At 36.1% G+C, this 22,303-nt stretch overlaps 1 protein-coding gene across 4 annotated transcripts in view; it reads right to left on the reverse strand.

Moving 5' to 3' along the window:
• Window positions 1–22,303, reverse strand: part of Ddx42 (DEAD-box helicase 42) — a 43,923-nt gene that overhangs the window by 20,086 nt on the left and 1,534 nt on the right. For 2 of the 4 annotated variants that reach the window (XM_046427723.2, XM_046427722.2), the window contains exons 2-5: window positions 12,282–12,514; window positions 9,490–9,640; window positions 2,412–2,473; window positions 475–511 (exon numbers count right to left, since the gene is read on the reverse strand). In XM_046427723.2, the coding sequence (XP_046283679.1) occupies window positions 475–511; window positions 2,412–2,473; window positions 9,490–9,640; window positions 12,282–12,502 (471 nt within the window). In that variant the 5' untranslated portion in view covers window positions 12,503–12,514. Of the gene's footprint in view, window positions 1–474; window positions 512–2,411; window positions 2,474–9,489; window positions 9,641–12,281; window positions 12,515–16,805; window positions 16,871–22,303 lie in introns of those variants that run through there. The other 2 variants (XM_046427721.2, XM_058573723.1) reach the window with 2 other exon arrangements.

Consider the following 22,303-nt stretch of genomic DNA (forward strand, 5'->3'; position numbering starts at 1 on the left):
ACAAACCTGGAAAGGGCTACTGCTTACCCTGGTTGTCACCACCCTAAAACTCAACAATGGAAAAAAGAAATACTAACGGACAGTCATTAATGTTCCATTTTCAAATATAAGAATCATAAACAGAACCCTTAGAGGTAGAGGTTAGATATTCTAAAGGCCATCAATAGTTCCTATTTATTATTGATTTATCAAAATAAACTTTAATTTTGGATTTAAAGAAAGAACGCTGAATGAAGCTCATGTTTGTTTTTGATGTCAGCTGATCAAAAGTTCCATCTTCAAAATTGGGAAAAGTCATGTGAATCTTTATGGTATATTACCAATTGATCACAGAGGTAGAAAAGAAGCAAGTCAAATGACATTCCCTGCTCAATGTAAGGAATGGCCATTTCAGTAAAGGCAAATTCTAGCTTGTTCCCAGTACAGACTTTGTGGGGTAAAAATAAAAGATAGAAATACTGCATAGGAACTCACTTGGTCATCTTCCTCTTCAATGTCATCTCGAATACCCCTGGAAAAACAAGCGGAGAAACAAACTTCCCTGCAAATGTTCCACATACCCAGCTCCATACTTACAGTAAATTAGTGTTGGATTCCATGCATAACAGGAACTCTCAACACTAACAATAACAAAGCAGCAATGAGCACACTGTAAACTATCCACCCATCAAATATGTGTGGTTTTGCTCTATGAGCTACACTTGGCATTTCTTTTGAATGGGATGACATGGTATCCCTAGAAATATCAATTACTAATATAAGAAGTAAAAACTTTCTGTAGACAAAGGATCCTAGCCTTGGCAACCCATAAAACAAACACAACGCAGCTGTGAAAAATATTTCATATTATATAAAAAGCCTGCATTTAGTAAATAGTAGGAAGAATGTCACAAATTTCTTACTGTCCCTCAGTGTTTCTAGCTCTAGAATAAACTTTTGAGCCAAAATCATTTACCTTGTGGATGGGGGAGAGAGAGAAAAACTAACATTAACTCCTTTATGTGTTTAGAACTAAATCTCCTAAGCAGTTCATATAGAGAAGGGAACTACTGCCAGTTGCTGCATTTCTTGCAGTTACACAAACTATGGTTGTTTAGTTCCCATATCCAACTATTTCCTCAAAGAATTGTGTGTGTGTGGGGAGGCGGGGTAACTGAGCATCAAACTGGGGGGGCCTATGCATGCTAGGCAAAAGCTCTGCCATAGAGTTATACTCCCAGCCTATCCACAACCATCTTTTTATATATATATATATATATATATATACACACACATATATTATATATACATACACACACACACACACACACACATATATATATAAATATATTAGTTGTTGATGGACCTTTATTTTATTCATTTATTTATAAGCAGTGCTGAGAATTGAACCCAGTGTCCCACACATGCTAGGCAAGCACTCTACCACTGAGCCACAACCCCAGCCCCTACCACCATCTCGTTCTAATCAGACTTTCTGCCTACCTATAACACTTAGTATTCCTAAGGCAACTAGCAAAGCAACACCACCAGGCTAGGGCAGCTGGAGGAGAATGCAATACATCATGAGCACCCAAAGAGGGCTGAACCTCCACATGGCACAGGAACTCTGGGAAGAGGTTGAACCACTGACTGGCAAGCAAATAGAGAGAAAAATCCAACCATGTCTGATAGAAAAAGCCTTAGGAATATATTTAGCAAGGGAAAGAGAAGTTTCTTCTTTCCCAGGAAATAAAGTATTCAAGTTCTGACTATGGTTACTAAAGCATGATGTCACTTCAGTTGTAAATGGACACAATGCCTTTATTTTTTTTATTTATTTTTTAATGTTGTGCTGAGGATCGAACCCAGTGCCTCACACATGCTAGGTAAGCACTCTACCACTGAGCTACAACTACAGCCCTCATGATGTTACTTTTTATAATCTATTTTATACTAATTATGGGACAAAACTCAGAACAATGAACCAAAACTTCAGTAATTATGTTCTCCTAAACCCCACTGTAATTTATTTCTTATGTTTACCACAATTATTTATAAGTTGAAGACCAAACGCTATTCTTTCAAACAGAATACCTCTTAATTACTGGAAACGCAAAGATTTTTTGCCATCTCTATACCTATAAAAATATTCAAGATATAGGAATATGTTCATGTAAAGATATTTCTTTTTAAATATTTTTTTTAGTTGTTGATGGACCTTTATTTTATTTATTTTTATGTGGTGCTGAGGATCGAACCCAGTTCCTCACACATGCTAGGCAAGTGCTCTACCACTGAGCTACAACCCAAGACTAAGTAAAGATACTTATATACTTTATTTTTTTTTTCCACTATAAACTTTGGGAAGGTAGACCTGGCAGTACTTTAGTAATTTTCAAGTAACCATGGTAAGGGAGAAGAAAACAACTTACTTTACGTTTTTTCTTTCCTTGTCCTTTTCTTCAAGCCTCTTCATGTCTCTAGCTGCCTGATCCTAATGAAAACAAAAGATCACATGTAATCACAACAACTAAAAACACTGAAAGGGAAATTTAAAAAAAATATATATATATTCTTAGTTGTAGTTGGACACAATACCTTTATTTTACTTATTTATTTTTATGTGGTGCTGAGGATCGAATCCAGGGTGCGAGGCGAGCGCCCTACTGCTGAGTCACAACCCTAGCCTGGGAAACATTTTTTTTATAAAGAATTCAGATTGGGGGCTCAGTGATAGAGCGCTCGCCTAGCATGTGTGAGGCACTGGGTTCGATCCTCAGCACCATATAAAAATAAACAAACAAAAAGAATTCAGATTGGAACAACTATTGTCATAGCTTTAGTTATTTTTTTAAATTCAGTTGTAGATGGACACAATACCTTTATTTTATTTTATTTATTTCTTTATTTTTTAAGTTATGCTTAAAACCCAGTGCCCAGTGCCTCACACATGCTAGGCAAGTGCTCTACTGCTGAGCAACAACCCAATCCCTAGTTATTTTCTGACAACTGCATTTTGATATAATCAAAGTCCACTTTTGATAATTATTTTTGAAAGAGAAAAATCCAAATATTCTAAAATCTTGGCTATACATGGACTGTGTGATTTTTTTTTCAATATTATTTTGGGAGTACTGAGGATTAAACAAAGGGCCTCACACATGCTGGGCAAGTACTATCATCAAGCTGGGTATCTAGCCCTTTTCATTTTTTTTTTTTTTTCTGGAGACAGGGTCTTGTTAAGTTCTGCAGGCTGGCCTCAAACTTGTGATCTTCCTGACTCAGCCTCCCAAGTAGCCACCACACCCAGCTAGACTGAAAATTTTTTAATCTGTAATATATATATATATACTTCTACCATGCACAGAAAAATTAACAAAAACACTTGACTCACAAACACATAACAATGGGTCACTTTTTTTTAAGTTAATGATTTAACTATGGCTTTAAAGGGCCTAAAATTCAGGCAAATCAGGATTTCTCCAAGTGTAAATTGAGACCACTTATGTTAGTTTACCAGTGGGCCTGGTAAAAAATATAATTTTCTGGATCTGAGAACCATTTGGAAAGGGGTACTTAACCTGGGTTTGACATTTGGTAGGGTCTGGTGACACTTCTGGTTATCAAAACTTGGGGAGCGAGGGAGGTTGGTGTTACAGGTTGGCAAAGTCCAGAGATGCAGTTAAACATTCTCCAATATACAGAATAGCAGTCACAAGAAAAATATTCAACCCCAAACACTAATAATTCTGTAGTTGAAAACTCCGTTCTAGACCTACAACATCAGAATTCCTGGGGATGGAGTTAAATATGTATTTTTTTTTTCATTTTCCTTAGCCAATTCTTATGCACAGTAAACTGACATTCACTACTAAATAGTTCCTTTGTTTTATACATTTGAAATCAATATCAAAAGATTTACATGATTTCCTAAGGTTATACATATTCTGCACAACTGTTTGTCATAAAGCAATGTAAATTTTTCTATCTTTGATTTTTTAAAATGGCATGGTTAGATGTTCTACTAAATCAAATGTTCCAATCAAATGTTCCCAATAGAGAGTAATTATTTTTTAAAAAAGTATTAAACACAGACAATCTACTTTTCAAGGAATTGAAAGCTGTCAGATACAAGATATACATATTATTATAAATTAAACAGGATACAATGTAACATATTAAATAGATCAGATCACAACACTTGAAGGACTGTTTTTTTTTTTTTTAGACTAAATCTTCCTTTAGAACACTACCTAAGAATAAATCATCTAGTTTAAGTAATAGAAAAGTTTAGACTTTTTAGAAAAACTGACATGTGAAATAAACAAATAACACAATCAGGGCTGGGGCTGTTGCTCAGTGACAAGAGCGCTTGCCTAGCACATGAGGCACTAGGTTTGATCCTTAGCACCACATAAAAATAAACAAATAAAATAAAAACATTTGGTCTATCACAACTAAAAAAAAAAAAAAAAAAAAAGAATTAATGCAAACAGCCATGTGTAATCCCAGCAACTCAGGAGGCTGAGGCAGGACAACAGTAAGTCAGACCAGCCTGGGCAACTCAGTGAGACTATGTTCTTAAAATAAAAAATAAGACTAGATATATGGCTCAGTGGTAAAGCATTCCTGGGTTCAATTTCCGGTACCAAAAAACAAAACAAAAAAACCAACCACTTAGGTGCTGGGAGCCATTAGCCAAGTAGGTCCAGCCAGACTGTGGCACTTAGGCATCAACATGTTCTTCTAGATCAGATAACATTCAATCTCTAAAACAAGCAAAACTCCTTGATACCACACACCAAAAAGATACCCAGGAGAAATGATAACTGTACCAAAAAAGATTTAACCTCTAAACAACTTCACTATTTAAATGCCAAGCAAGAGAATTTGGGATGTTCTTGTTTACTTTCATTCAAAAGGGGCTATGTCAGCTGCCACTACTATAATTTAAATCTAAATTTAAACCTAGAAAATCAGGAACTGATGTTTCTTTTAATCCATCACTAGGGATTTCAAGAAACAATGACAAGGTTCTCTTGGAAACACAGCTCTTAGGAAACATACACATCTCAAGAAGAGGAAAAAAACACAATAGGTTCAAGACATCTCAAACATAGCAAATCATTTATGGTCTTTACTTTCACAATGAATCATTTAACATATTTACTTAAATACCTACTACATTGTAAGGTACATGTATGTCCTGAATAATTTTGGGAAGCATATGAGAATGTCCTGAATAGTTCATGTGGCAGAAATACACAGTGCTAGAACTCAGATAAAGAATAAAACAACATGAAGAATTTGAGAGCTAGAAGTGAATTCTGGCCCTGTCTCCTTTTAGGTACATACTTTCAACAAGTACTTGAACTGGACTAAATCAAAGGTGAGAAACTCAAATATCTAATGGGTGCCAAGCTGGTAATAAATGAATAAAGCCACGATAAGAAATGCTGTATTCTGGGGCCAGGGTTGTGGCTCAGAGGTAGAGCTCTTGCTTAGCATGCATGAGTCACTGGGTTCGATCCTCAGCACCACATAAAAATAAAGGAAAGGTATTGTGTCCACCTACAACTAAAAAATAAATGTTAAAAAATAAAAAGTTGTATTCTTTTGCCACATAAACATACTTTTCTTGCACTCCAGTAAACAGGAATAATCTTCTCAAGAAGCATGCTAATTTTTCTTGAATCGCCCTCAGTCTTTTATTTTCTGATTATGTAACAGAACTGAATTTGGAAAAATATTCCTCTACTAAAAGAAAAATTACAAAGCAAGTGTTATGATAACTGACTATAAGCAAGCCCTAAACATCAAGAAAACAGGGATTGATGTGAACAAGAAAAATGCATGCCTTGTCTATAAAGTAGAGAGCCACTTACTCAGCAATAGCTTATTTTTGCCACACAAGAAAGCAGGCTTAGTATTGCTAGCTATTCCACTTCATGGAGCCTGAAAATTAAGACAAAATTCCCTGATTTTAAAAATGGTGGCTCTTATTTTTACAAACAACATCTAGGTCAAACTAAAACACGTCCATATTGTATCCGTTCCCTCTTTTCTTAGAGGAGAGATGAATTCTGACTGAAGACAAATTAGGAATCTGGGAGAATGTTATTTCATAAGCAACAAAGGAGAGATTTTAAACAAAAGGAATTAATAAGAAATGTGATTTGGTCTCATCAACCTGTAGCTACAGACCACATAAACAGGAGAGGGGAGAGTCTGAAGGAGAGAAAATATTTAAATCAGACAACAGGTTAAATAGAGTATAGAGTAGAATAAATAATAGTGAAAACAGAAAGGAATGAAAAGATGCAAGGGATACTGTGAAGATCAACCCACTTAGTAAATGAAGAAGGGCAGTGTTATATACTGGAAAAAGTTATGCTCTTGGACTACTAAAGCAAGAAAAATTAGATTTGAGTTCCTGCTATCCAAATATTGTCAATATGATGCAAGGCATGCTATATAAATTATATTAGGGCTTGGCCTAGCATGCATGAGGTGCTGGACTCAATCCCCAGCATCATACACATACACAAATGAGTAAATACTATCATAGGGCTCAGTTGTCTGATGTTAAAAATTACATATATATTTTTTTCTATGTCCTATAGTAAGTTTATAGTAAGAATATGTTTGAAGCTGAGCTCAGTGGCGCACACCTATAATCCCAGCAACCTGGAAGGTTGAGGCAGGAGGATATCAAGTGTGAGGTCAACCTTAGCAATTTAGCAAGGCCCTAGCAACTCAAAATAAAAAATAAAAGATCAGGAGATGCGGTTGTAGCTCAGTTAAGTGCCTCTGGGTACCAATACCCCCCCACACAAGAAATATATATGCTTGAAAATCTGCTTAAAAAAAAAAAGTGGGTGGGGGCAAGTGAAAGAAAGACGCTAAAACAAGGTTTTATATTGAATGAGTACTGGTGCTAGTAATAGGAATAAGACAAGACAGTGAACTAGTTAAAGAGGAAAAGATAATGAACTGGGTTTAAGGTGGCACTGGGACATGCCCAGGTAAAAATGGTCAATATGCTTCCAGAAAAGTAGGGTTAAAACTGAAAAAAAAAAAAAAAACAAAGCATGGGACTAAAGACGTGAATTATGCACACAGAAGTTAAGTTTTATAAGTGGATAAGGTAACTAACAAAAGTATAAAGAGTAAAGTAGTGTGTAGAGTGCTTGGCTAGTATGCATGAGGCCGAGAGTTGAATCCCCAGTAATGAAAGCAAAAAAAAAAAAAAAAAAAGGAGAGAGACAGTAAATTAATGTAGAGAACACTAAAGGGCCTCTCTATTTGAGGAACTGAGAGAGGATCATAAGAAGAAAGATCATAGATATATATTTAAGGATTTTGTTTAGGTGTAACAATGATATAGTGATTATGTTTAAAAGTAATCTTATACATACAAAAATACTGACAGATGAAATTATGTGTCTTGAATTTACTTTAAAACTACCCAAAACAGGTTTTGAGGAAGGAGGGTTTTTGTATTTGTTTTGTGTACTGGAGATTGAACCCATGGGCACATAATCACTGAGCCACATCCCTAATCCTTCTTTATTTTCAGATAGGTTCTTATTAAATTTTTTAGGTCCTTGCTAAGTTGCTGAGGCTGACCTCAAACTTGCAATCCTCCTGGCTAAGCCTCCTGAGTCACTAGAACTATAGATGTGCACCACCATGACATGATGAGGGAGGGGTTTGATCACAGAAGACTGGTTAAAAGTTAATTGACAAATTTGAAAAGTTCATTTTATTATTCTAATGTTATATGTCTGAAATTTTCCATAATAAAAAAATAAATAAGCAACTAAATAGAAAGAAAGCAAGCAAGCCACAGAGATGGGAAAAAATGCAAAAATCATAAAAACCTAGTGAGAAGAATTTCCAGATGGGAGTGGTCATAAGTTTTAATTCCTATGGGGAGGTTATAAATACTAATACTAATGTTAATAAGAAGTAACATTTAAAACTACAAAATTTGTAATTTAAGCTGGAAGTTTAATTGCCTTACATAAACATGTACTTAATAAGTGCTAGATTGAATAAGAGTTATTTAAGAACACTATGATTACACAGGTCTGGGGTTGTGGCTCACTATTGGAGCACTAGGTTCAATCCTCAGCACATTAAAAAAAAATAAATGGGGCTGGGGATGTGGCTCAAGAGGTAGCGCACTCGCCTGGCACGCGTGTGGCCCGGGTTTGATCCTCAGCACCACATACAAAGATGTTGTGTCTGCCGAAAACTAAAAAATAAATATTAAAAAATTCTCTCTAAATAAATAAATAAATAAATAAATAAATAAGTGATAGCTGGGGTTGTGGCTCACTGGTAGAGCACTTGCCCCTCACATGTGAGGCACTGGGTTCAATCCTCAGACCACATTAAAAAAAAAAAAAAAATGAAATAAAGATATTGTGTTCACATAGAACTAAAAAGATATATTTTAAAAAATGACTGACTCATAATGGTGATGGGCAGGTTGCATGGGAGAAATGGAGGAACTTTAGATAGGACAAAGGGGAGGGAGGGGGATAGGAGGGGGCAAAGGGGTAGGAATGATGGTGGAATGACTTAAACATCATTACCCTAAGTACATGAATGAGTACACGAATGCTGCGAAAATACTTTGTGTACAATCAGTGACTTGAAAAATTATGTTCTATATGTGTAATATGAAATGAATTTCATTCTGCTGTCATAACAAATTAGAAAAATAATTTAATTAAAAAAAAAGATCGGAAGAATAGAAAGATGAGTAAAGATTCTTAAACAAACACCTAAAATAGTCAAACTCAAAAATAAATAAATAAATGAATAAAATTAAGGTATTGTGTCCATCTAGAACTAAAAAATATTATGGGGCAAGGGAAGTTGAGAGCAAAATTAAACAAATAAAACAAGCAGAATCCAAAATATGAACAGGGTTTGTTAACTATTCCTTTTCTTTTTTAAAAATATTTTTTAGTTGTCGATGGACCTTTATTCTATTCATATATTTATGCAGTGCTGAGAATCAAACCCAGTGCTTCATACATGCAAGGCAAACGCTCCACCACTGAGCAAGCACTCAACCCCAGCCCTTGTTAACTAGTTTTTAATTACTGTTAATAACTAAAGTTATTAATAATTGTCAACTAATTCTGATTAATTTTTAATTCGTTTTTGTTTTGTAGTGGTACAGGGTTGCTCTACCACTCAGCTATACACCAAATCTTTGAGACCAGGTCTCACTAAAGTTGCCTGGGCAAGGCTTGAACTTATAATCCTCCTGCTTTGCCTTCCTGAATTGCTGGGATTGCAAACACTGGCCACTGTGCCTGGCTCCCAATTTTTATTATTATTTTTTGAGACATAGTCTTGTTAAGTTGCCCAGGCTAGCCTCAAACTTGTATCTTCCTGCCTCGGCCTCCTGAAGAGCTGGGATTACAGGTAAGTTTCACAATGCCTAGCTAATTGTTACATATTTTAATGAAGAAATAAACTGATACTTGCCTCCACTTCAGCCATAAATGCTTCCAAGGGATCATCATCACTGTCAGAATCTGCTGGCTTGGAATGAAACTGCTGGCGGGTAGGTGAGTTTTCAGCAGGAATGTAAGGTAAGTCAACATTGCTAGAGTCTTCTTCCTCATCTTCAAAATAGCTGAAAATTAAAATGTAGAGTGGTAAAGTGACTATTTAGTCTGGGTTCAGTGAATCTGACATTTAACGGAAATTTTTATTATGGCACATCTTTTTATACAACCTTTGCACGCGCGCGCGCGCGCGTGTGTGTGTGTTGGGGTACTATGGTTTATCTTACTATTAAAAATTTTTTTTCTAGCTAGGTGTGGTGTTGCATGTCTGTAATTCTGGCAACTTAGGAGGCTGAGATAGGAGGATTTTAAGTTTGAATCCAACCTCAACAGCTCAGCAAGACCAACAACTTATCAAAACCCTGTCTGAAAACAACAACAAAAAATTCTATTCAGGTCAAATTAAGCGACTCTTCACGGCTTTAAGACTTAAAAACTTAATTAAGTATTACCAAGTACGTGCAAAAATTCTAATAATATTACAAGAAAACAGTCATGGCAGATAATCCATTTCAAGAGTGTCTGTTCAAATCACATCCCCAGTTCTGTTAAAAGAAATGAATTTTCAATATAAATTAAATATTTTACATTGGAATAAGATTGGTAAATATTAAAGAGTATGTGCTAAAAAGGAAAAAATAAACCTTTTGATTGAAATATTAAAAAAACATTCTTTATAATCCTTAAAAAATTAAAAAATATTTTCAAGTCTAAGGATTTTCTTTAGAAGTTCTGGACTATTTCTTGAGAACCAACAGAGTGGCTCAGAAGGCTGAGGCAGGAGGATTGTGAGTTGAAAGCCAGCCTCAGAAAAAGCAAGGCACTAAGCAACTCAGTGAGACCCTCTCTAAATAAAATACAAAATAGAGCTGGGGATGTGGCTCAGCTGTTAAGTGGCCCTGAGTTCAATCCCTGGTAACAAAAAATTGCTCAGTCCACAATCATTCACCACACTACTTGAAAGTGTTGAGAGAGGACATCTTCAAAGCCTGGAGAAACCATCACTCTTTCTACAACAAACATTCCAGAAAAGGATGTCAGTATAGATCTTGATATATTAAAATAAAACATTGTTTAGACATTACCTCAAAATTTAAAAAAAAAAAATACAAACAAATATTAGTTCAAACATCTGCAACTTAAAAATTTAAAGCATTTCAAGTTTTCATAGAAATTATTTTAAAAAGCTCCAACAACTTATGCTACACATACATATATACACATATATGTACACTAATGTAGTAATTATGTACATACTAATTTATAGTCATACATTTCACAACAACATTTAGGTCAGCAACAGATCACATACATATAGTGGTGGTCCCATAAAATTATAAAAGAATTGAAAATTTCCTAATGCCTACAGATACTGTAACACAATACATTACTCACATGTCTGTGGTGATGTGCTAATGCTGGTATAAACAAACCTACTGTGCTACCAGTAATACAAGAATATGGCACATGCAATTATGTATAGCAAGTAAAACTTAATAATGATAAAATGTTACTGGTTCATGTATTCAACATACTATTTATCATAATTTTAGAGTATAATCCTAATTATTAAAAAAAAACTTATGGCTGGGAACAGTGAGGTGTGCCAGTAATCCTAGCACTACATGGGAGGCTGAGGCAGGTGGATCCCAAGTATGAGGCCAGCATGGGAAACTTAGAGACCCAATCTCAAAATAAACAAAAATGGCTGAAGAGGTAGCTCAGCTGAAAAACATTTTGCCTAGCATGTGCAAGGCCCTGGGTTTAATTCCCAGTACAGCAAAACGAAACAAACTCAAGCAGCATCAGAACCAGGATGGAAATAATAATAAGAAAATTTACCCTACACCTGTCATCAATGATTAATAAACATTTTCAAATGTTAAAAAAAAAAAAAAGAAAGAAAGAAAATTTCTTCAAATTCAGGAAAAATTATCCTTAGGAATTAGAGCTCAAACACTTAAATTCCAGCTTTTCACAACATTTTATTAGACAAGCAAGGTAAAAATTATAATTGATAAATATGTTTCCTAAGAACTGTGGGGAGCCAGACAGGATGAGCTTGGGAGGCTGAGGCAGGAGGATCATGAGTTCAAAGCCAGCCTCAGCAACAGCGAGGCACTGAGCAACTCAGTGAGACCCTGTCTCTAAAATACAAAGGGGATGTGATTCAGTGGTCCAGTGCCCCTGAGTTCAATCCCCAGTACCCCAAAACAAAAAAACTGTGGGGAAAATCTGAGTAGATTTTTTCTATCACTGTAAGATGATACAATATAATGATTTTGAGGACTTAGATGCTAAGATAACGTTTCTACCAGATCTGACAATCGTGTTTTCACAAAATGATTTATATGGTATTAATAAAAGGGTGCAGTAAAGACCACCAAAACTCAAATTATATAAAACTCTTCAATCATACTTAAGCTTCAATGGTCTCCCACCCTGAAACCATGCATTTATTGTGTAACTGCCCACTAGAATGCCAGCCAGGGAGAAATCATTATTCATGAAACAAAGATATAAACATTATATTCCTTACAAATAAGTAGATTTAACAATTTACATACTAGGAACAATACAATTCAGTGAGATAACCAATTTAGGAAGTCATTATTACTTGGGAAACAAAGTTTCTTTGCCTTAATTTCTGCTAATGGAATAGAAACTTAAAGCCCAAACTTTGCTAAAACACCAAGAATTACCACTTACGCATTTTCTTCATCAAAGTTGGCTCGCTTAGATCCAATTTTGTAGAAGGAAGGAAGCTGTGGTGGAGCTGACTTCCCAAATCCAGAAGATGAGCTAGTTGCCCCAAAGGCACTATGGGACTGTTGTGGGAGTTTAGGTTCCTCCTTCTTCCCAGCACTGATGGCAAAACCTCCGAAACCAAATCCCCGCTTAGTGCCCGGGCCACCTTTATTCCAGTTCATGGTGCTAATAATCTGTTAGGAATAAGATGCACAAATATAAAATTAACTTTATAAATAGCTATCCATAATTTTAAACTTTGTCCCTCAAAACTATAACACTGCACTTCAGATAGATATAATAACCTCAACCAAATGATTATTTCCTAAAATATTGAGGAATTATTCATTTTATTGGGATTTCAAATAGGAATGCAGTACTACCCTCTTCAAATGGATTTCATTGCTAATCAACATTTAAGTTGCCAAAAATATTTATAAAATATTTTGGGGACTCTTAATATGGGCTGGGTATTAGATTAGTAATTAAAAATATCAAGATTAAAAAACATAATCTCTTAATCTTTATCCTCACAGAAGTTAGTCACCCGGAGAAAAAAACACTTTAAAAACCAAAAACCAACACCCGCCCCCACACATTATAATATAATGCTTACAATAACAAAGACTGAGACGCTATCGGCAACACTGTCCCCAAAACAAAAATTATCCTCTGATAATGACATAGGAAAGAACCAAAGAATTGAAACTTAAAAGAGAAGATCAGAGCCAGGAATGGAGATAGGCATTGACAGCCTCAGCTACTTAGGAGGCTAAGATAGGAGCATCACTAGTGCTGAGGTGTTGGAGATCAGCCCGGGCAACAGTGAGACTGTTTAAAAAAAAAAAAAAAAAAGACATAATCAAGTATTTGTAGTTAATATCTATGAATGTATCTCTGAGGGGTACTTATTAACCATACATTTATTGGACAACTCCCTATTAGAAAGAACACTATCCAGGAAGAAACCATAATCCACTGACAAATTCCCTTAAGTATTCAGTTAGCATATGGTTAAGGATTACAAAGAAATTTCCTTAGTATTAAAATCATTCTATAATCTCAATCTTACTAGTCGTGGCTCCAAAAAGCCTTTCCCCGCTTAATCCAAAAAAAAATTTTTCAATGACATAATTTATTCAAATTTCATAGAAAACCAGAAAACTCAGAAAGTTGGAGCTCAGCACGGTGACACACACCTGAAACCCCAGGTACCTAAGAGGCTGAGGCAGAAGGATCACAAGTCTAAGGATGGCCTGGGTACCTTAGTGAGACTGTTTCAGAATAAAAAAAAAAATTTTTTTAAAGAGTTGGGGTGTAACTCAATGATTGAATGCTTACCCAGTGCAGATTCAATCCCCAGTATTGGGGCGGGGGCGGAGAAAAACAACTCAGAAAGCAAATAAATAAATAAATAAATCTGCCTGAAATTCCCTCTCCTACATATGTAGTTTTTTTTATATCTACGTGTGTACACATACATACACAAAATTTAAAGACAAAACTGAATCCATACTGAGTATTTTATTGATTTCTTCACCTACTGATATACTGTAATACCTTGCAATGTCAATATTTTTTCACTACTATTTTGTTATAAAACATATTATAGCTCTATCTTTGTGTATACCCTTAATTATTTCCTTAGTATCAAATTTTAAAATGTAATTGCTTAGTAAAGTTCTAATTACTACTTATATTTATGGAAATGCCCGTTACATACTAAATAAAACAAGGAGGGTGGTATGATTCAATTTATGTAAAAAGCACATTATAGGGGCTGGGGTTGTAGCTCAGTGGAAGAGCACTTGCCTAGCACATGTGAGGCACTGGGTTCAATACTCAGCACCACATAAAAATAAATAAATATATTATGTCCATCTACAACAACAACAAAAAACACATTACAAACAGATAGTTGGAAGTCTATATCAAAACGTTAATACCAGTTACTTGATTTTCACTTTTTTTTTTGTTTTGATATTTACCATTAGTTAGACTAAAATGGCTTTGAAGTTGAGATGGAAAAAGTTCCAAAAACCACATTTTACAGTAATATTGGTGAAAGGACCAGGAATAAAATATTCTGTACCTTTCTGGTTCTATGCCCCTCACATGTGTCCATCTTATAGGTTTTATTTGAACTATATAGCATTTAGTTTAGTCAGCTTAGTATGAAATTTAAGTTAAACTATGTCAATTTCTACTCTTAGACCACAACTAAGCTCTAGACAGGGACTATCTTTCCTCATTTTAGACTTTCCAACACAGTAAATATAGCTAAAAGTAGGTACTTAGTGTTTACTTGAACTTAATTAGGAGTCTCATAAGGGATTACTTCAACCAGGGAATCAATGTAATTTACTGAAATGAAATTTATTAAGACTATTTACAAGCAAGAAAATCTTAGTATTTAATGTTTTTAATCTAATCTGTATCCCTATGCTTACAAAAATTGTTCTAAATAAACAAAAATGATGGACCCTAAATTTTTACTTCATTTTTCCTAGTGTATACAATGTATATATATGTACACTAGAAACCAGAAAGTAGGCAAAGGAAGAATGGTAAGATGACATTGAGATTCAGGTGGGTTTTTTTTTTAATTTTTTAAAATATTTTTTTAGATGTTGATGGACCTTTATTTTGTTTCATTCATTTATATGTGGTGCTGAGAATCGAACCCAGTGCCTCACACCCGCTAGACAAGTACTCTACCACTGAGCCACAACCCCAGATCCAGGTGGATTTTTTAAAAAATATTTATTTTTTAGTTGTAGTCGGACACAATACCTTTATTTAATTTATTATTATTATTTTTTTTAATGTGGTACTAAGGATGGAACCCAGGGCCTGGTACATGCTAGGCGAGTGCTCTACTGCTGAGCCCCAACCCCAGTCCTCAGGTGGATTTTAAGAATCACAAGACAGGATTTTAAAAATCACATGGCACATGTCTGTAATCCCAGTAGCTAGGAAGCCTGAGGCTAGAGGATCAAAAGTTCAAGGCCAGTTTCAGCAATTTATTGTCTCAATAAATAAAGTAAGTAAAAAAATAAAATAACTCCGTGTTAAAGCATCCCTGGGTTCAATCCTCAGAACTTCCCATGACCGTCCCCCCAACCCCCGCTGCCAAAATAAATAAATCACATAAAAGATCTCCTAGCAAGGAAAGTTTCAACAGTTTACCGCAAGTTTGGTAAGAAAACAAGTAGTTAGGCACTGGGCATTTGCATATTAAACATACATCTGGCTATTCTCTAGGAGATGCCTCCGTAGTAGTTTTGTCCAGCCAAAAACCAACAGTTGCTCAGTGGTAGAGCATTTCCCTAGCAGACCCCGAGTCCAATCCCTAGCACCACTAAAGACAAAAAATGAAAACACCAAGAACATGATAGGCTTGGTACACAGATCGGTGGTAGAGCATATGCTTAGCACTTGAAGCCTTGGGTTTGATTTCTGGCACCACCAAAACTACAACAAAAACCCCCATATATAAAATATGATGCCTTCTAACAGAAGTATTATACAAAGTTCACTCATTAGTGGTCTAGGAAAGGGTTCTTTGGATTAGGATGAGGAAAACTGAAGTCACATAAGTTTTCCTGGAGATGGCATGATATTAAATTTTGAAGCCTAAAGAGGTATTAAAAGCAAAGAGGCAGCACAGGAGGCATTTTAAATTGAAATTACTGCAAGTAGTACCCAAAGTTCACTGAAGCTACAGGTTAGTAGGATATCTGGAAAAGTTGCAGGATACATGTTTGGAAAAACACATAGGGCAAGATGAACAGCTCAGTATGTATCTTAACAACATACCATACAAAAATACATTGTCAACTATAAATAATCATTGATTTTAAGCAAAAAGGGCACACGTTTTAAAAGACTGAATGAGAGACAGTAGACAAAGATAACAAAGAAATTGCTGAGGTTCTGAGCCAAGAGAGAGCCTAATCAAGCAGATGCTGCTGAAGGTGCCAGAAAGATCATGAGGTGCTGAGGGTTTAAAAAGCAAACTGACAGCGGGTTCCTAAGCGGAAAAGGCAGAGGATGAGGGCAGAACAGCTATGTTGATTATACATGGAAATACATTTCTATAATTACATGTTGGGATTTTTTTTGGGGGTGGGTGGGTGTAGGGGCTATAGGGTGTTGAACCCAAGGGAATTTAACCACTGAGCCACATCCCCAGTCCTTTTTCGTAATTTTATTTAAAGAGAGGGTCTCACTGAGTCTTAGGGCCTCTCTAAATTGCTGAGGCTGGCTTTGAACTTCCCATCCTCCTGCCTCAGCCTCCTGAGCGGTTGGGATTAAGGGGTGTGCCACTGTGCCCAGCTCACGTGTTTTTGAAATGATTATGAGAAGTATGACTATCCTTAAACTAACAGGTTAACAAATCAATTAGAATAAATAAATAATTAAAAAAGAAGAAGCTAACAGGCATGTGGACCAAAGTTAAAACTATTTTCTGTTGTACTCAACTTTTCTTTCGAAACAAACTGGTACTCTCATCCCAGTTAACGCCAAAGGAGGATCTTTCTCATCAATGAAGGAAAGTTTGAGCAGTGTTTCTGGAAACAAATGGATTATCTTCTTATTATATAGTTGGGGTACAAATGTGTCTATTTTCACTGCAATAAGGGTTCTTGGGCACCCTTTTCTCTTTCCCAGGTCATATCCTTCCTTAATTTTCTTTCCTATTATAAAATTAGAGGTAAATCATTAGAACACAGTTTATGTATTCTAATGCATGATATAAAATTGCATATTTAGGAAACAAAAGGCTGGGTGAAGAAAAGTGTACTGTTACTGTGCAGTTAAATTTTGGCTCTGGCTTTTAGTTTGAACAACATTCTAGTCTATCCCAATAATCACAGGTGCCATCTCTGCAACAGAAAGAGTAGTGGTAGCAAAACTTCCAGAATGTTAAAAAACAAACAAGGGATGGGGCTGTAGCTCAGTGGTAGAGTGCTTGCCTAGCACGTGTGAGACACTGGGTTCAATCCTTAGCACCACAAAAAAATGAACAAATACACTGTGTTACTACAACTAAAATTTTTACATATATATATATAAAATAAATCACTTCTTTAAAACAAAACAAAACAAAAACCGTGTACCTTTTTTAATATTTATTTTTTAGGTGTAGATGGACACAACACAATGCCTTTATTTTTATGTGGTTCTGTGGATCGAACCCGGGTCCCGCCCGTGCTAGGCAAATGTTCTACCGCTGAGCCACAATCCCAGCCCACCATGTGCCTTTTCAAGACCAACTAAACTTTTCTATAAAGCATCACTAGGTCTTTCAAAGTTTGTGTTGCAAAAAGCAATGTAGACAGTGCTACAGTACTTCTTATTTTTGTTTATGATGACAACCACCAATTCTTTTTCATTTAAGTGAGGTTGATAAATTTAATGGTAGCTGAAGGGTCATTTTCAATTACGAAAGTTCATTTTGATGAGAAGTTGCACTAGGATTATACCACAAGATGGAAAAAATGTATTTAAAATAAAGTACAAATCTGGGCACAGTGGTGCACACCTGTAATCCCAGCAACTCAGGAGGCAGAGGACGGAGAAACATAAGTTTGAGGACAGCCTAACCAACTGAGTGAGGCCCTACGCAACTCAGTGAGACTCTGTTTCAAAATAAAAAATAAAAAGGGCTGGGATGCAGCTCAGTGGTAAAGTGCTACTGGGTTCAATCCCCAGTAATGCAAATAAATGAATAAATAAATGTGCATCCAAGTTCTCCAAAATTCACCCTAGAATTTGTGAAATCCAATATCTTCTAAATCTTGTTATCTAGCTGTCCTTCCTGATTAAGCTAAACCAGAACATCCTCAACACATCATTAATTTCTTGCTCTCTTTAACAATTTTTTTCCCTACTATAAAGCCATGTATATAGCTACTGAACCTTGACAGAGACAAAGCTTCGGGGAATTAGTTAAGAGAAGAAGATAACCACTCTAATTTCTTTTTTTTGGTGGGGGAATGCTGTGGGGATACTAAGGACTGAACCCAGGAGTACTTTGCCACTGAGTGACATCTCCACTCCCACACCCTTATTGAGACAGCCTCATTAAGCTGCTTAGGTCCTCACTAAATTTCTGCAGCTGGCCTTGAATTTATGATCCTCCTGCCGCAGCCTCCAGTCACTGGGATTACAGGCATGCATCATGGTGACCAGCTACCACTCTAATTTCTATGTGGTCATATGAAGTTACAAAAAAAGAGAAATAAAGAAAAAAGATGAATACTGCTCTGCTATAAAAATTAATTTTCATGTTAAGAGATATCTGCTAAAATAAAATAAAAAAATATTAAAATGTTAAACTATAGTCCCACTACATGTGGGTCTGTTCAAAGCTCCCTTTTTGGTACATACCCCTGGCCTCAGTCTTCTCTCAGGTTAACAATATGCTTGGTATATCATCCAGCCCACCAAGATGGACAACTCAACAAATAGATCTAAAATCTCACCTCTACCTCTGTAAACACTTATCAGATTGATGACAGAGAAGGTAAACATGGAAATATCCTGTAGCTTCCAGGTATATATTCAATGTTTTTTCTTCCTACACCCAAGTAAACTTCAAAGATTTCATTAAAAACAATAAATTCAACAAAAACAATCCAATTTAAAAAGGAGTAAAGAACTTGAATAGACATTTCTCCCAAGAAGATATAAAAATAGCCAATAAGAACAGGAACAGTGGGATTCCACCTCTTGGGTCCCCTTCTTCCTCCGGGAGAAGTCTTTTCTGCTGTCCTTTAATAAACTTCTAATTTCTACTCTGAAAAAAAAAAAAAAAAAAAGAACAGGAACAGATGGATGCTCAACATCACTCGGTTATAGGGAAATGCAAATCAAAACCAGAATGAGATAGTACCCCACACCCATTAGAATGGTTACTATCAAAGAAAGAGAAAATATATGAGGCATGGTGGCACCTGCCTGTAATCTCAGCTACTTGAGAGGAAGAGGACGGACAGCAAGTTAGATGCTAGCTTTGGTAACTGAGACCCTGTCTCAAAATGAAAAATCAAAAGGGGTGGGGGGTGGGGATGTAGTTCAGGGTAGAGCACTCCTCAGTTTAATCAATGTGGGCAGGGGAATGGCTTTTCATCAAAGTAACTCTGAAGGCAAAGAAGGAAGCTCCTGCCCCTTTCAAAGCAAAACTACAGCCAAAGCTTTGAAGGCCAAGAACAGTGTTAAAAGGCATCTACAGCCATAAACGAAAACAGATCTATGCTTTACCCTACCTTCTGCCCATCCAAGATACTGCAGTTCTGGAGGCGTCCCAAATATCTACTTCATTTGGCAGAATAGCATTTTGTGGGAATAGTGGAACTACTCATATCAGAGAGATGAGCACTGATAGGCTCAGTGAAAACCCTATTCCTCCAGGTTTTTCCAGATCCTGGCCTCAGGCCTTCCAAACACACATTCCTGATTCTGTTACTTTTTACAATTCAGTACCTCTCTACAGTTATTCAATCAGGCTGGAATAAGCAAACTACTTTACCATTCATATTAACCAAGATTTCCTACATGCACTCAGTTTCCCAAGAAAACCAGGAACTCTGATGAATGCTTTTCCTGCTATTTGGATTCTCTCCCTTCTAAATCTCTCATTATATCTACTTATCCTTGGTATCCTTCAAAGACCATATAAAATACCAACTCCTAGAGCAATGACATGGATATAATTTCCTAGAGAAGTAGTATCTCTTCCATCAAACTCCCTGTCTGGTCTTAAAACTTCTGACATTTGCCAGGCACAGTGGTGCACACCTTTAATCCCAGCAACTAGGGAGGTCGAGGAAAGAGAATCCAAAGTTTGAAACTTGGAACTGATTTAAAAAAACAAACAAACCTGACATTTAATTGTAATTAAACAAGTTACACAAGAACTATGTTCTTGTTTTATTTCTTGAACTCTACATTACAGGCATCATGGTTGAAGAAACAGTTATGTACTTTTTTTTTTTGTACTGGGGATTGAATCAGGCACTCAACCACTGAGCCACATCCCCAGCCCTATTTTGTATTTTATTTAGAGACAGGGTCTCACTGAGATGCTTAGAGCCTCACAGTTGCTGAGGCTGGCTTTGAACTCATGATCCTCCTGCCTCAGCCTCCCGAGCTTCTGGGATTACAGGTGTATGCCACCATGCCTGGCAGAGTTATATACTTTAAAATCTTTTATAGTATATTTTCCAGAGTATATTACTCAATAATTATTCATGCTTACTCAACATACTCAAAGAGATCTACAAAATGACTGAAGAGAAAAAATAAAAATGGCATAAAGTCCTATTTGGTATATTTCTAGGCTCTAAAATGCTATACTTTAGTAGGAAATCAACAGAACAGCAAAGTAACACAGGCTATGTTCAAACTATAGTTTTGCCACTAACTTGATACCAAATCTCAAGAAAGTTATTTAGCTTCTCTGGGTCTTAGTTTCTCTATCTGTAAAATGGTAAGAATATCACCTACCTCAAGGGTTGGAGTGAAAAACTGAGTTCATACACAAAAATACATTTGACAAAGCCTGGTATATAGTAAGTCTTCAAAGCATATTGGTAGACATTATGTTTATCATCATCATTTCTCCAGAAATCAATCTGTCCATTGGTAAATTGATAATATCAGGTATCTTTCAACTCAGACTCACATTGGAATACCTTATGACACTGAAGATAACAGAGATTGCAAGAAATTGACAAGTTGGGGTAAGCCTCTTAAGAGATCTAGAACCTAGGTTAGGTCTGTAAGCAGGATAGAGATGTGCTGAGAAAGAAGACATTTTAAAGAGAAATGATGGAAGTACCAAAGAGTACAACGTAAGGATGAAATCTGGTTTAGAGTTTGTGTTTTGGTGAAAATACGATATGGACTAAATGACTTTAAAAGTAGTAGATTAAGGAGCCAGGTGCGGTGGCACACTCCTGTAATCCCAGCAACTTGAGAAACTGAGGCAGGTGGATCACACGTTGATTTTAGATCAACCTCAGCAACTTTGAGAGACTATCTCCAAATAAAGAGGCTGGGGGTGGATCTCAATGATACAGCACCCCTGGGGATTCCATCCCTAGTACAATAAAGAAAGAAAGTAGTAGACTAAAAACAACAACTGATTATAAAAATTGTTATTTTATTACTAGAGTTTTTGGAGGAAAATTTGGGGAGTAGTGGCACCTGATGAGCATCTACTTTACCTAATGATCTGCTTTGAGAAATCTCACACTCTATACTAATTATACTTTAATGAAAATCTGTATAAAAAACAAGAATTTCATCACATTCTTCTAAAACCAAATATAATTGCTGGATTAGCTATTTTAAAAACATCCCTTTCTTTGTTATTTAATAAAACTAAGTACTATGACTATCCTTATGATAGAACACATTTCTGGAGAACTGAGAGCCTCCACAAATTATGTTACATTATTACAATGCAAGTCAAATTTTATGTTCTCTGCTGGGGGATGGCTCCCATCTTATGCAGAGTAAAGGTGAAATCCTCATAACACCCTAAAATGTGTTGGTTCTCCCCCACCCATCTTTCTTGAACTTATCTCCTATTACTCCCTCCTTTGCTCAGTACTTCAAGTCCATCAGTCTTCTCACTGTTCCTCTAATAGGCCAGCTTTATCCTCTTCAAGGCCTTTATTCTTGCCATTCCTTCCACTGGAATGTTCCTTTCCCCAGATACTTCAACAGCTCACTCCCTCATCTCCTTCTGTTTAAATATCAACTTGTCTGAAAGGACTTCCCTCACTACTTTATTGCAATTTGAAACCACCTTCCCATCCTGCTGTTCAGCTTTATTTTTCCCCTGAGGCACTGATTATCTTCTAACATACATCAGAATATATATCTGTCTCCCTCCCCACAAGAAAATTTCATGAGGACAGAGGTCACAGACCTCTCAATATCTAAAACCCCCCCCAGGGAACGGGCAC

Source organism: Marmota monax, unplaced genomic scaffold (genome assembly GCF_021218885.2).
Source record: "Marmota monax isolate L192 unplaced genomic scaffold, Marmota_monax_Labrador192_F-V1.1 WCK01_AAM20220418_F8-fsc00285, whole genome shotgun sequence".
Taxonomy (NCBI): Eukaryota; Metazoa; Chordata; class Mammalia; order Rodentia; family Sciuridae; genus Marmota; species Marmota monax.